Source organism: Ascaphus truei, chromosome 2, assembly GCF_040206685.1.
Source record: "Ascaphus truei isolate aAscTru1 chromosome 2, aAscTru1.hap1, whole genome shotgun sequence".
Classification (NCBI taxonomy): domain Eukaryota; kingdom Metazoa; phylum Chordata; class Amphibia; order Anura; family Ascaphidae; genus Ascaphus; species Ascaphus truei.
Window position 1 is genome coordinate 66,612,056 of NC_134484.1, and position 16,815 is coordinate 66,628,870.

At 40.7% G+C, this 16,815-nt stretch overlaps 1 protein-coding gene across 4 annotated transcripts in view; it reads left to right on the top strand.

Moving 5' to 3' along the window:
* STK3 (serine/threonine kinase 3) overlaps positions 1-16,815 on the top strand; it is a 248,534-nt gene that overhangs the window by 27,179 nt on the left and 204,540 nt on the right. For all 4 annotated transcript variants that reach the window (XM_075582648.1, XM_075582650.1, XM_075582647.1 and 1 more), the window contains exons 3-5: positions 11,753-11,881; positions 12,439-12,553; positions 16,118-16,282. In XM_075582648.1, the coding sequence (XP_075438763.1) occupies positions 11,753-11,881; positions 12,439-12,553; positions 16,118-16,282 (409 nt within the window). The remainder of the gene's footprint in view (positions 1-11,752; positions 11,882-12,438; positions 12,554-16,117; positions 16,283-16,815) is intronic.

Genomic DNA, 16,815 nt, shown 5'->3' on the forward strand with positions numbered 1-16,815 from the left:
ATAATAAGTTTCTCAAACTGTATGCCCCTTTGCACAGGTTACTGTAGGACAGACTGTAGCCGTAATACAATACTATATACAAACGGATGTGTAGGACAGTGCAGGGAACATTAGTGCAGTTAAATGCACAGGCAGCTGAAAAGCAGGACATCGGCCCGCCGCACAACAGAAAGATAATTACTGTATGAGAATCCAGCTGCTGCGCTACTCCAAAGGCATACCTCCATAAGCAGGGGAGAAGGCAAGTGGGGATAAACGAGTAGAAACCCCGCATATACCGACCCTCAACAAAATACCCTTACACACAGGGGGAGGGAGAGAAAATACAGGTCCCTATATACTAAATCTGTACTGACCCTGCAGGGGTGAACCGCAGATGGAGATAAAGTCTGAGAGGATCACTTACTCCCGCACACCTGGTTCCTCGAAAACATACCCCTACACACAAGGGGGGGAGGGGGGGCGAAGGAGCGGGAGGTAGAGATAGAAAGAGGAGCCTGATCACTGATCAGTCCTATCCCTGCGGAAGAGCGATCCATTCAAACTGCGCCAGTATTGTTCACAAATCTCTATCAGGCACCCGTCTGTGCAGACAGCTCTGCCTGACTCTGCATCCTGTCGCTTGACACGTGACGTAAATTATATATCTTTTGTTCTTGATCTTTTCGATATAAATGTTAAATAGCTTAAAACTACTCAATTTCTGTAAGGCTCGATTGGGTACAGGTTTATATTTGAGATAGGAGGGCTGAAAATCTTATCTGATACTTAAAAAGAGAACATCGATTTGGTGAACTGTACAATTTTAACAAGCCATCTTCTGTTCTCCGTAACCTATTAGTCCAGGTTTGAACGTGTGTAGAAAAGCAGCATCTCTGCTAGACCAAGACGTTTGGTAGCTTTAAAATAATTTTAATCTTGTGTAACTTGCTATCAATCGCTGATTAATGGACGTGTACTTTTTTAGAGTGATGGAGGGTTTTCTCCCTGTGCCCCCTTGTCTGCTCTCCTCCCCTGCTCAGCTCCGGCGTCAAATGACGCTGTGATGTCACGTTGCCATGGCGACGCGGCGTCATTTAACGCCGGGTTACCATGGTGACGTGTCTCCAAAGACCAGGTAGGAGACGATACAGAGGCCTCACGTGGTCCCCCGGCATTTAATTTAAATGACTTTGGGGAGAGCGCGGGACCTTTGTAACACGCCGCGCCCCCCAGTTTCCACACCTCTGCCCCATAGAATGGTGAAGTAAAAAAATAAAAATGCTTGACTGACGCACAGAACCATGAACAGCCAGATATCAAGTAGTATCCGAGTTAACCACCTTTTTGTGCTAAATGATTACTGGTTACTCCATATATTTTTGTAATAGAGACCCAGTAACGGAGATGACACACAGGCTGCATAAAATATTGTATAAATTATCATAACAGGAGCGCAATACAATGTCTTGGGGTACAAGTCTCTCTGTCCAGTAATTCTCTCCAAAATGTTGTGCCTCCGTTCTCTGCTTTTACGATACATCAAACAGCCATTCTTTGCCACTTGTCCGCAACATCCTTTTTACCTTTTTATTTTTTATGAATCCTTTGACTCCCTCTGGTGGGTGTAGAGCCGTAGGAGAGCTTGACACCTATTTTTCTTTATTAAAAGCTTATTGAATGGATTACTGTGCAGGAGTCTACAAGTACATTTCTCTATGTAAGAGAACCGAACGCAGATTTTGGAGAACTATTGGTGGTACGTGATGCACTGTGAGGTAACATGGCTGGTTTAATATCTCTTTACCCAGGCAACCACCGTGCCAGACCAATTCACTCTTCCTCCTTTCTGTTGTGTAGATGTTATGCTCTGCTAATGGAATAGCTACAATTAAGAGTGACATACAGAGGCAGTGTAGTAACAGATGTTCTATTAAATGAGATCTGCATTACAGTGGAACAGAAAAAAAGAAAGTTAAAAATGTAATCAAAACTAAAAAGACACCAGGCCCAGATGTTCCTTCTACTTGATTTAAAGCCTTTGATAAAGAGCCACAGAGGCAGCTGTATAAAATAATGCAGATGTGGGTACTTGTGACAACACTTGCACGTGCTTTCTGAACTGGTTAAATAATGTGACTTCAAAGGACTCTCATAACCGGTCCCTGTTTTTAATGAACACGAGCATGAAGTGGAACACCACAGGTTTTAGTACTTGATACATTTCTCATTCTCATTTAAATAAATACAAAAGGAACATCGTTTTTGTAACACAATTGATAAAATTACAATATATCTTATTTAATCACATTCTTGAGTTATTTAAAAATCTAGCAAAATAAAGTACGAATCTCTTATGACCTGCAGCAGAAACCCTGGATTTCCGTTGGATACAGGTTGAAAATCACTGCACTAACAGAACCAAAATGTAGAAGAAAAGGAGCCTTAAACATCTCCCAAATATTTCTTTTAGATTGCTGTTGGAGCATTAGTAGCAGCACATTTATTTGTGTTTATTTTTTAAATAGGTGGGAAGCAAGGGGCTTCCGGAGCTGACCTGCGTTTATTTCAGCTCCGGGGACCGCCAGCTTCCCAAGATAAGTACCTCCGTAGGGGGTGCTGGTAGCAGCTCCAGGTTTAATTGTCCTGGTCACACGGGTCAATAGAGCGGGATGACGGCTTCCTATTGGCCCGTGTGACGGAGCTTTAAATCCGCTGTTTTGATACCCCCAGATAGCCCAACTGGAGCTGCTTCCGTCACCCCCTACGGAGGTAAGTATCTTGGGAAGCAGGAGGTCCCCCGAGCTGAAATTTAATGCAGTTCAGCGGAGAATCCCATGATTTAATCCTATAAACCTAAAAAACAAACAAACAAAAAAAACAAAACGGATTTCTGCTTTAAGATGTCAGATTGTCAGGATTTGATCCATCGCTGCCTGAAAGGCCAGAACATTAAAGGCTTAAATAGATGGCATTTCCTCCATTTGCTACTTCTTGTACCTTTGTATTTCCGTCCTTGTTAATTAAACACGCTTGGTGTTTGAGATTGTGCTAACCCCACTCAAGTGAGTGGCCTTGGTACCTTGATTTAGTTTGAGACCTCTCACAATGAACTTATATATTTTGGCAAATAATGCAAAGCCGTAGTTTCCGCAACTCTTGAAAATGTTGGTCGTAATAATAATAATATTTGGCTTTTAACTGCACCCAGTTCCCTGAACTTTTGACATCACTGCTGTAGTATTCGTTCATCAAGTGTGAGATTTTAAAATGACAGTCTTGTCCTCAGCCCAGAAACCTTTTTGTAAAGCATGCAATTCTAACCCTTATTCCCACCCTGTCCTTATCAGAAAGACGGGGAGTGGCATAGGGGGTTCCTGACTGTGCAAGCTCTCGCTGATCACAGGGGCATCACACACAAGTGAGCAACCGGAGGACGTAAATCCCCTTCCAAGTCTCAGCTTGTGTTTACAAATTAAATTAAAAAATATATATCTTTTCAAATACTTACTGTATAAGGATCAGATATGGGTAAGAACTCACGCAGATGTAACTCCTTAAACATGTTACTGACATTAGTTCCCATTAGTCCTAGGAGGGATTGACCCTTTAAGGAAGCTCTAGTTTTTGAGTAGTCGATGCTAATTGCTGTTATGCTGTTTGTAGTTGTGTTTTGTGGCCTCAAATCTCTTAAAGCAGCAGTCCAAGCTGCCATTTTTTTTAACATTTTATTTCCCCCCCCCCTTTAAAGCAGCAGTTCAAGCTGCCGTTTTAAATATTATTTTTTTCTTCTTAAATATGTGCATCAATACAATCTGCACGCTGGCAAGTGATTAGCTAAATTGCCGATCAATCTGTTATCCTGTGATCGATTGGCAAAGATTCAGCTTGGGGGTTCACTAAATCACTGTTAGTGCTACAGAAGAGTACCCAAGATGCAAAGTTCTGTGTGGAAGATCATGTGACCAGGCAGTCGCTAGATACAATTGGTGCACTGCTAGAGAGCGGGGAAAAGGAGTGTGCCAGAACCCTGTCTCAGAAGAGGAAGGGGATGTGACTTTGCAAATTGTTGCTATAGAAACAAATGCTTGTTACATTAGAATACATTAAAATTTTCTTTAAAAATGGTTTGTAAAAAAAAAATGCTACAAGTATTTTCTCATAGTACAGAACTGATTTTATTAAAAAAAATAACACGTAGGATATTGCTTGAACTGCAGCTTTAATATGTGCATCAATACAATGCACACACTAGGTAATTAGCTAAGTTGCCAATCGATCGGTGAAGATGTGTGTTTGGGGATTCATTAAATGGCTGCCAGTACAGCAGAAAGGACCAAAAATGCAAAGTTCTGTGGGGAAGATCATGTGAACAGGCAGTCACTAGATACAATTGGTGCACTGCTAGAGAGGGGAGGGCTCAAAAGGGGGTGTTCCAGACCCTGTTTTAGAAGATGAAGGGTATGTGACTTTGTAAATGGTTGCTATACAAAAATAAATATGCTTGGTACATTATAATACATTAAAAATGTAATTCAGAGGCCCTAATGGGTATACAAATTTATATTATAAAAATACTTGGGAATTCTGGCACAAACAATGCTTCCAATGTTCAACACATTTCCTGAGGGTACCCAAATTCTAGATCAAATGTCTAAGGCCTCAGTAATAAAATACAAAGGTGTCCCAACACTCACTGTCTATGAAGAAAAGCTCTACTACAAGAGTATGTCTGAAGTATGCTATAAGTTTTAATGAGAACACAAGGTAAAAATGACTTGGAGTTGCACATCACATTGGAAACAGAGTCTTAGGGAAGGGGATTGGGAAAGGGAGACAAGGTGACAACACACTACAAATACAAGGGGGAAAAACACTAAAAGGAGGAGGGTATGTAAGGGGGGCAACGACCGTTTCGAGGTACTAACCTCTTTCTCAAGCCCGTTCCCTTTGATCCAAAGGGACCAAGAGGTACTTCCCTATAGCCTCACTCACCTATACACAATGCGCCCTGTACTACAATAAGGAACAACTGAATATCTGATCAGGTAAGGCTGTTAGTGATACAGATACAGCAAACGAAGACCAGCAATAAAGTAATCAAGATCCAGTGAAGACCCCCTGTATACACTTAAATGTCCTTCAATAAGGATCAACAGTATATGAGATCAGGCAAAGCTATTAGCAACACAGAAGTAGCAATTCAGCAATAATGGAGAAACAGCAAAAGGAGTCCAAGATAAAGCAATATGTGCAAGTCAAGAAAGCAAACCGTCCTTTGCTGAGTCACTGCTCCTCTTTGCCTCAGCTACTGACCAGCGCTTGTCTCAATAATTGTCATACACAAAGATGGGAAAGACTCGATGAGATGTGAAAGCTATAGGCCGATCTCGCTTCTAAATTCGGTTATTAAAATATATAGTAAAATAATTGCTAATAGACTCCAAAAAGTACTTCACAGACTTATAAACGCGGACCAAGTGGGCTTCATAAACAAGAGACAAGCCTCAGATAATACCTGGAAGGTTATAAACATAATAGAACAAAAACATAAACAAAAAAAGAAAGTGATGGTCTTAAGTCTAGATACAGAAAAAGCATTTGATGGTATTGATTCGCAATTTATGGGGGGGAACATTGGGTTCATTGGGTTCAACGATTATGACCGGAATAAAGGTACTTTACCGATCCCCCACAGCAACATTAAAACTACCAGGTGGAGATGGAGAGACGATAAATATAACAAATGGAACATGACAGGGAATGCCCCTTGTCCCCGTTAGTGTTTGCGCTAACAATTGAGCCCCTGGCGTGTAGTATTGGGCAAAAGAATAATAATAATAGTTTGTTCTTGTATAGCGCTGCTGGTTTTACGTAGCGCTGTACAGGGATATTTTGCAGACACAGTCCCTGCCCCGTAGAGTTTACAATCTATGTTTCTGGTGTCTGAGGCCCAGACGCTGCTTCAAACTCAGTGCCAGACAGTGTCTGTACTCACTGAGCCAATCCTCCCCTATGTTAGTATTAAGGGAATTAAAATAGGGGATGTTACCTACAAGATTTCTCTTTTCGCAGATGTCGTACTGACGTTGGCAAACAGAATGACCACCCTCCACAACCTACAGGCTGCCCTGTCAGAATTTGGACACATTTCTAATTATAAACTAAACGGACACATCTGAAGCCCTAAATATTTCCCTCCCTAAACAAGAAGTCAAATTACTCCAACTACATTTTAATTACAAATGGAAAGAAAATTATATGAAATATTTAGGAATAAATATTACAAAAACATACCAATCTCTGTTTACCCATAACTACCCCAACTTAATAACACAAATAAAAAAAGATTTAATGTCATGGAATAATTACCAGATATCCTGGTTTGGACGCATAGCTTCATTAAAGATGAACATACTCCCACGGCTGTTATATTACTTTTAGGCGCTGCCAATAACAGTTCCACAATCTGTGATAAAAGAACTACATAATAAAATATTCAGGTTTATATGGCAACATAAAGCCCCAAGAGTTGCAAGATCAGTGCTTCTACCACCACAAGAAGGTGGGGGTCTAGCAGTAACAGATCTTAAAAAATACAGCTGAACCCCGTTATAACGCGGTCCTCGGGGGCCACCCGATCCAACCGCGTTATAACCGGGGTCGCGCTAATTTAAAAAAAATGTCCACCACTCGATCGGGAGGAGGCAGGAGTGAGGTCCCAGCACTTCCCCCACCACGATCCCCCAGCAGCCCCTCCACGATCCCCAGGCATATTGGGTAGAGGGAGGCGCCGGCAGCCCCAGCAGCCGCACCATGATCCCCAGCACCACCAGAGGTAGGGTGTGTGTGTGTGTAAAGTTTAGAAAAAAAATATTCGTGGTCCTTCGCTCACACCGCGTTCTATGCGGATCTGGGTTTAGCGGATTGCGCTATAACGGGGTTGAGCTGTACTACCAAGCAGCTCATATCAAACAGATCGTCATGTGGCATTCAGTCCCACATTTCCACAAATGGGTGGATATAGAAACCCTAGCGAGCCCAACATCACTCTCGGCTTTATTGTGGAAACACAGAGGGAAGAGACAAGAAGCCAGAACTCAGCCAACCTGTTATTTACACTTAAAATATGGTATAAGGCTAACTATGCATACAAACTCCTCTTCCCATCAAAATTAACACATGAAAAAATTAACATATGGAAACCCAGATTCCGCCCCAGGCATCCCAGCAAAAGAATTTAAGACATGGAAAAGGGGGGAGTTGTTGGATGTGGGTGATGTCCTTTACAGAGATGAGATCCCAAACTTGGAAGACTTTATAAAATGATACAATCTAGATAGTTCAGAAAGGTATTGCTTCATACAGGTCAAGTGTCTAATTAAACAAATATCCCAGACGTGCCCTTTCCCTTAATGCACAACCTTCGAAAATGTATGTCGATTCAGGTCATACTAGAAAGGACTAATTTCAACCAGATACCGAGAATTAGACACTCCGGTCCCGGCGGGTCAATGACAAACACACAAATATATGGATAGATGGAAAACTGTCGTTCAGAGGTAAATAACAGCTGAGTGGTCTGATATTTGGGAAAATGCCTCTTAGACTTAGATTTGTACACAAATTAGAGAAAATATTTACAAAATTTTTTGATTGGTACCTCACCCCCCAAAAATTGATCAAAATATATCCCTGAAGCTCTGATAGATGCTGGAGCAACTGCGGAGGAGTAGGAGACAGTATCCACATCTGGTGGTCTTGCCCTAAAATAACCAGATTCTGGAGAGATATATCAAAAGTCTAATAGACCAACATAACCACATTTTTTATAAGGTATGGGTTTGAAGAAAATGGGGGTAATCGGCGCATTAATAAAGGCAGTGTGCTCGGCTGGTTACCCCTATTTCATATTGGGGATGAAGGGGTTAATTTTTCATGCACTGTATATGTCTTATTTTCCCCTCTGTTCCTTGTTGTCCCCATTTTGCAGGATTGTATGTGCTTGCAGTATAGTACATCCCAAGCACACACACATGAAAAATATAATTGTGAAATAAGGGGACCAGGTATGATCAATAAAGTGTATTTTTGCTGCAGGTTTTAAGAGATAAGCAGGAGAGAGGTTTTTTTTTCTCCTGTCATTAAAATGCACACAAGAACCAAATGTTTTGACACCTGTGAGCTGGGTCACTTGCCTATGCAAGCTTCAAAGGTAACAGGCATTGTCCACGCATGTTAGTCTCTCTGGAAGTTGCATATCAAAAGACCCAGAGTCAGGGGGGTGTGAATTGGCCAGATGGATGCTAAATAGGAAATCCTGTTGACCATTTGTGCTAGCTCACACCCTGAGTTTCCCCCTTCCAGCCTCAGAGGGGCCAGGTAAAGAGGGGAGTGCACCTATCCTAAGTAGCCAAGGTGGCGTTGTCGCACATGCTCTGTGTGAACAGGAAATCCCTAGAGCCCACTCTCCAAACTGTGGGCAAGTAGGTGATTGGGGAATGATTACTTTCCCACGAGGGGGATTGGGTGGGTATGCTGGCGATAGGCTTCCAAACCCTATATACATCCCACCCAGGCTATTCCCATTGTTTTTCGTTTTTCATAATACCATGTGAGCGGATTTCCAACACGCTTCTAATAGTGGATAAGAGCAGCAGCACATTCCTGGAACGCAAAGAGTCTTATTACATCGGAACCAAGGACAAAACTCTGCGTGAGGACACTGATTGCTGGGGGTTTTCTGATTAAACTCAACGGACCAGAAAAGACTTTGCACATTCACAGAAGGATTGGGCTGGCAATTTATGCCCTTGCAAAAGGACTACATTTTAAAAGACAATCCTCTGGTGCTTTGCACCTTTCTGGACATTATCCCCTGTTCCTATACCAATAAGTGTAATTATTAAGTGTATTCTGCAGTTGTCGTGTGTTTGCCTATCAGGGGAATAAATCTCAGTTTATTTTGCTCAACTTGTTCTGCTCAATTGGGATCCACAAAATATAAATTTGTTAATAAGTGCGTCCATCGTGACAATGGGATCCCTGGTTACTGAGCTAAAAAGGGGGTATACTATAAAATTAAGATAATTTATTTAAGCAACGGAACCTATGTATACTGATGTGTATAGACTGGTCATCTCTATAAAAGTATGTAAAATGATATATGTGTGTGGCGATGGTGCTGTGTCTTCGTCCTCCCCATCATTTCCATTTTACTTTCTGTAAGATTGTTGTTGCCCTGATTTGATACGGTACAATTTTTTTCTTATTACTCTGCTCTGAAAACGTCCTGGTACCGGCGGAGGTAGCTGATGGGTCACCGATATGGTGTAGCTTTCCATTTTTAAAGTCACTGTCTAAAAAGAAAATGAGAAGAACAGTGAGCTGCTATAATACTTTTTAGTGTATGTAAGCAGATGTACAGATGTAGCAAGACTTACTGTCTCCAGAGCAGTGGCGGAAAAAGCAAAATACAGTGACTCTGGAGACCGTGTATGCCACAGTGGTGCTGTGAGGGGGTCCATGCTTCTGCATCAATCCCCCCCAACCCCCAGTAGGTCACTTCGCCCAGGCTGCCTTGGTCACGTGACCGCAGCTTGCGTGCCTGAGACCGTGCTACATCTGTACAATAAAAATGGAGGCACTGGTAAATTTAGACCTTGTTTTACTCTTCTTATTAAACCCAATAAGAGCATACAAAGAAAAGAGACCAGAACCACTGCAATGTTTATTTTGCCTCAAATACTCGTTTATATATCTATATCTATATCAATGGCTGTACCGGTTTGCTTTCTACCTATGTCATTTAAACACATTTCTACCAAATATGGTGGTTTCTTTCCCTTCTATATAAGCCAACACATTATTTGATCAATTATACAGTACTTCACCATTTCCTAGAAATACTTAAAGGGATCTGATAAGTTAAATAAGAGTTTAGGAGCAGTTCTCATTTTAATTGTAACAATCTTTCCTGGAAGTGTTAAGTTTAATAATGTTCTATTTTGGTGAACATTTTTAGATTTCTTGTCCATAGTTTTTATAGTTATTTCATATTTTCACGGCTCAAAAAAACAAAAAAAACAACTCGTCCACTCACTCAGGACAAGTGGAAAAATTGCGAGTGACTTGTAGAGCTGAAAGACCACAGCTGCAGCAGAAGCTCTGCTTTATGAAGTTCTGTCCCACAGTGCATTGCATAGTGCTATACAAGACATCATGGGGCCCGGCTTTGGGATCACAGTGGTGATTAAAGAGAACCTTCCAAAAAAGGTTTTGCAGCAGCTGCTGTCTTTCCTGCACTGCCCCAGTGATGGACGACTTGCCTCTTGTGGTAGACTGGTGCTGGTAGGTAACATTTTTCGATCCCTGAATATTTTTAATAACGAAATCTTACGATTCAAAAAGATTTAACAACGTCTGTGCATTATGACTGTACATTTACTGTTAAAACTTTTGTTTTAGAATTGCTTATTTTAAAGGCCACATAATTATGTAACTGTTTATAGCCTAGATGATGCTAATTTTGACACATTAACATCCAAACAATTTTTACATTTTAATTAAACCATGCATTACAACATAATCCTTCCGCAGAGGTACATGATAAGGTTGCCCATTGTAACCCTTGTTATTTGTTATAGGATTAACTCTTTATTATGTGTATAAATTCTATTGGTTTTAAATGGTGATTTAAAGATGACCCTTCAATGGTTGTAACAAATACAAAACCATTGTCACAGTTTCATTTGTAATACACTGGTCAGACATATTGGGGGCAAGTCAAGCACATCTGTTATACTGTAACTAGTTGATTATTTCTTTGTAACAATGCTTTTCAGTTTGTTGATTAAATCTTTATTAGATTGCAACAATTTTATCCTTTGTTTATCTCCATCTAGGCTTTTTTTAATTCATACCATAAAACTACGATTGTTTTGCTTTCTAGTCTTTTTTTTTTTTTTAGGTTGTTTAAACATAATGATTTTTTTTCAAGTTTGGCAACAAAGGATAAATGAGACAACTACTGAAAAGTAAGGCAATAAAAATGTTTGTTTAAATGCTTGTTTTAACGATTTATCTAAAAATGTGTACTTCTGGCCTCATTCACAGAACAGCAGATGGTTCATGTGCAGTAATGCATTACGAGTGAATGGTGCCTTGGTGTTCTTAATAAAGCACTTTTTTTTTTATCCTTTAAGTGACTTCACACTTTTATTTATGCAAGAAAATAATTGATCAAAATAAAGGGTCATGGTTTTTGTTTATTGGATTTGAAAGTGCATTGTTTTTACGGCAAGTCATAAAGTAGAAAATATAGTACGAAGAATTAAAATATTTTCCATGTCTGTAAAACACCCTATTAAAAATTAAAGGCAAGTTTTACTATTAAATTCAGGGATCTTTGAAATATTGGAGCATCCGTCTCTGAACAATCTGATCATTATCAGCAGTGATAGTTGTGGCGTCAGAGACCTGAACAAACGCATACAAATTTGCCATAATTATGTTTTTGGCAATCTGTTGTAAAGCATTTGATTTGTTACCAGTAAAACCCCCTCTCTTAACCTTTCTCGGGTCTTTGTAACAAAGATCTTCAAACCTCTCATATAAAATATGATCTTTGATGCTTTATCTTATAAAAGCAAGGATTAACGGTATATAGGCCTTTTTAACTTTTTATCCTTTAGAACTGTTATATTAGTTACTTTTTTTATATGCTGTTATCTTTTTCAACTAACCTATCTTTTTTCCTTTCCTTTCATCGCAGCTCCTATGGCAGCGTGTTTAAAGCCATTCATAAAGAATCTGGGCAGGTTGTTGCAATCAAACAAGTTCCTGTTGAATCCGACCTTCAAGAAATTATCAAAGAAATTTCCATAATGCAGCAATGTGACAGGTATGCATGCCACACTTCAATAGGGTGTATGCCTCGTTCTTTACTTTGGAACAGTAATGGAATTATTTAAGGAAGATGGATTTCTGTAAAGTAGTTAGATGAAAATGTGCTTTGTTGGCATAGTAACCACTGCACCGGTTTCAGTACTATTTTCCTACAAGTTGCTTATGCCTGCAGTCTTCAAAACCCCTGTGTCACTTTGATAGCGGTTATGTTGGGTGGCACTACTGAAGATATTCATAGGACTGATGCTGCTCCTGTTGTTTTTGTGAACTTAATTCCCAATCTCATAGGGTTCCTTACTAATCTTGGTTTATAAATCCAGGTACGACTGGTTTTTAATATGGGATAGGTGATTTACAAACCCGAAATATGTTAAAGGGGGGCAGTTCAATGTAGTGGGTCACACCTCCCCCCGAAAACCTGATCTGGTCCGGACCCTGAGGAGAGTTTTGAGAACCCCCGGAATATATGATGGCAATGAGGTTATGTTTTCTGCGCATATAACTAAAATATTTTCCTGTTTTTTGTTTTTTTTATTGTATATATTTATCTAGCCACTATGTAGTCAAGTATTATGGCAGCTACTTTAAGAACACTGACCTGTGGATAGTTATGGAATATTGTGGAGCTGGCTCTGTGTCCGACATAATCCGATTACGGAATAAAACGGTAAGCATTGTCATACATTTATTTTTTCTTTTACGATCTATCCCTTTTTTTTTTCAACTTGTGTTTTATTATTATATTTTTCAAAACATAAAAAAAGGGGGAAAGGGAAAAGGATACAGAAAGTAAAAAAAGGTAGGTGGGGAGGGGTAGGGGGGTACATCCACAATGGTCTCCACGCAGGGATCATACAAACAGAGATCTATATACATACACCATTTGTAATAGAAATACAGACAGTTTAGTTTATAATCACCTCTGGGTTCGCAGCCTAAATAAATTTGGATTTTGCATACATAAGTCGCCCAAGGGTCCCAGGTTGTCAGAAAACTATTATATCTATCATAAATTAGACTGGTAAGTCTCTCCATAGTCATAACAAGATTCATTTTATTCATTACTGTTATAATTGGTGGGGAATCGTTCTGTTTCCAGTATTTTGCAATCATTGCTTTTGCTGCAGATAGAATTTGTATTATCAAATAATCTACCTTCCTTTCAAGGCCTTTGTAGGCGGACGCTCACAGAGGTATGCATGGGAGACTGATTATAGTGAAATTAAATAAGCCTTTTATTGCGCCTGTTTCCTTAACATCAGGAAACCATCCAAACAAGGGGTAAACAAAGCTTCTATTCACTTGGGAGTATTTCTAGTGAAATACTATGCAGTTCACAACTCCCTTAGATAAGCATGTCTCCCAGCCCCAAACATATAGCATGAATTAAGCAGATATAAGAAGTCTCATAAATGAAAGTCTTATCTGTTCCTTGTGGTTTGGAGGGAAAATCTTCTCTGTCCCTGGTTCAGCTCCCTTTTCCTCAGGGTGTGTCAGCATTCAGGTTTAGAAGTTTCCCCTGTGTCTTGAAAGCAGCTCTGCTGTTTCTTCTGGCAGGGCTCAAGACTGTTTGTCTCCAAGTTCAGCTCAGGTGTGAGCTAAGGAGTCTCACTTCCTGTCTCAAAAGACAGGCTTTTCTAAACCATCTAATCAGGCAGGTGGTGTTTGTTAATTGACTACCAGCAGTTAACCACCACACTGCTGGATTAGAGGTACATTACCTGAACAGGGATAACTCCCCTGTTACAGCCTTCTATAGGTTTTAATAGAAGCACAGTTTCCATATCCCATGTCAGATCTAAACCTAATACCCCCTTTATTAATCGTCTAATTCTTCCCCAAAAAAGAATAATCTTGGGACATGACCACCAACTATCCCTTTTTTAAGGTATTGTAATGGTGTAGACGAGAGCAGTGCATTTGTTTCCACGTGAGACATCTGGCCACAAGGACCTTGGATTTGGCCCCTTGTGCACAGACAATGTAGGTAGGAGAAGACCTATGTGGGAACGGTAAAGAGAGGCTAGGAACCTGTGCTAAATAGTGGGACTTAATACTAATCTTTCATCTGCAGTAAAACGATTTTTGATGTGTTTATTTTAGCATTATTTTAATTGGTGTATCTGCCTTAGCACGTATACACATTATTGAATAGGGGAATCTTTTGCTTCAGAAGCCATTACCTCTTGATATACCTTCTTGCGATGAAGCTTGCTGTAAACCCGTCGGTAAGGGCGGCAGATGACATGGCCTTGTTTGTTTATCGGCAAGAAACCTGGCCATCTTGAAAGAGGGCAAAGGCCCTGTCTCTTTAACATGTAATATTATGAAACCAAAGTGTGTTCTTAGTAGGGAGAATGAGTTTGCTGCTTTTCTGGAATATTGAACATATTTCCGTAGAGTAAAACACTTTCACCAGGTAACATTATGTGGAATGTTTTTGATTCCCCAAGATATGTTGGATGGATGTTTGGGTTCATACATAGAAGACATGCCGTGAGCATCACCCCGTGAAATAATGTGGAGGATGTCATTACTTTTTTTTTTTCTGTTCGAATTATTTACATAATTCTGTCGGAAAAAAATGCTCCGAAAAAAAAAAAACGTCCAGTGGAAACTTTCTTTAGTATGCGCCAGAATGATTTTACATCTAAATTGCACAAAAATAGAAACTACTGGAAAATTACAAATGATATGCGGTCACCTTAAAGCAGAGAAAGTAAATGCAATCTGGGAAAGGAACTCGGATGGATTGGGGCTAAATGTTTTTAAACAAGCGCTTCAATTTTCTGTGCATATAACAAACCACGTCTGGTGCCCAAATAAATCCATCCCAAAGCTCCAAAATATTTTGACTTGACCATATGCCCCGCAGGGGATACCTACGTAGCTGATGTTAACATATTTATTTCTATTGCCTCTGTGCTTCTGTCTCCTTTAATCTTTAGGTGAAGCAGCCTTTATTTTGTTATGGCCGGATTTGCAATCATGTTAACCTCAGAAACGTCCCTGTTTGCTGATCCATAGAAGATAAGGGATCTTGTACATTTTCCAGCCGTTTAGGAAAAACATCTGTAGTTACCACAGAGCCTGGGATTGGATTCTTACAGGGCTGTTTGACCTTCCACATGACTTTGAAGTGGAAGTGTAAAAGGAGAAGAGGTTGGGGCAGCATTTAACCCCTTCTACTTCTAGAGCATACAGCAAAGTCGGTCTTTGCAATGGTATACTGCACCCTCTAGAGTAAAATGCTGGTCTGATAATAATAATAATAACGCAGCGCTTTACAGAGACATTTTGCAGGCACAGGTCCCTGCCCCGTGGAGCTTACAATCTATGTTTTTTGTGCCTGAGGCACAGGGAGATAAAGTGACTTGGCCAAGGTCACAAGGAGCCGACACCGGGAATTGAACCAGGCTCCCCTGCAGCAATCTCAGTGTCAGTCAGTGTCTTTACTCACCGAGCCACTCCTACATCAAATAAATGTAGTGAAGGCTGGTTTCAGAGGTCTACTTTAGTGATGCTTCCTATTTTTAAATGCTAATCTTTAATGTGACGATGAACATCTGTTGCATTTACACGTTTTTATTTATTAACATTTATTGCCAAATATGCTTAGTTTGTTCATATGCTTGTAATTTAGAAAAACAGCAGAGACTACACCGGCAGTTCTTTACTGTGTCAAAATGGTTGTAGAAGACGTATTGTTTGTTCTTCATTGTCACTATAGATATTTTTGGGGATGTTATTTTATATTTTTCACTTAAAAATTTGTAAAGAAAAAAAAAATGTCTAAGCAGTGACGGCTTGCTCAGTAAATCAAGAAACATGCTTTTGAAAATCGGCGACTTGTTTTTATTTTGTATTACAATGCTTGGTGCTCCATTTAAGGTGTGTGTTTTTGGCCTAAACATGCAACTAAAGCTCATCTTGAACTAAAACGTGAGTTAATTATGCAAATGCATTGCATGCTTTATGGAGCATGTTGTAGATAATCGGGTAAATATAATTTAATATAAATCGAGGACGCTTATGCAGCAATAAGGAAATCTAGAGCTAAAAAGATAGTCATTGGTATTGTGAATGATTACTAAAATAAAGTGTGTGTGTGTGTGTGTGTGTGTGTGTGTGTGTGTGTGTGTGTGTGTGTGTATACATGCTACTGTTCACTATTGAACCAACTCTTCACAAAGGGACATTATTAACATCTGTGTTTTGTTTTTTTTACCAGTTAACAGAAGAAGAAATTGCAACTATTCTTAAATCTACCTTAAAGGGACTTGAATATTTACATTTTATGAGAAAAATTCACAGAGATATTAAAGCTGGAAACATCCTTCTGAACACTGAAGGTCATGCAAAGCTTGCAGATTTTGGAGTAGCCGGGCAGCTAACCGTACGTACCCTCTGTGCCCCTAACCGTGCGCACCCTCTGGAACCCTAACCGTACGCACCCTCTGGGACCCTAACCATACGCACCCTCTGTGCTGGTCCTGACCGTGCGCACCCTCTGTGCTGGCCCTGACCGTACGCACCCTCTGGGACCCTAACCATACGCACCCTCTGTGCTGGTCCTGACCGTGCGCACCCTCTGTGCTGGCCCTGACCGTACGCACCCTCTGGGACCCTAACCATACGCACCCTCTGTGCTGGCCCTGACCGTGCGCACCCTCTGTGCTGGCCCTGACTGTGCGCACCCTCTGTGCTGGCCCTGACTGTGCGCTCCCTCTGTGCTGGCCCTGACCGTGCACTCCCTTCTTGCTGGCCCTGACCGTGCGCTCCCTCTGTGCTGCCCCTGACTGTGCGCACCCTCTGTGCTGCCCCTGACCGTGCGCTCCCTCTGTGCTGCCCCTGACCGTGCGCACCCCCTGTGCTGGCCCTGACCGTGCGCACCCTCTGTGCTGGCCCTGACCGTGCACTCCCTTCTTG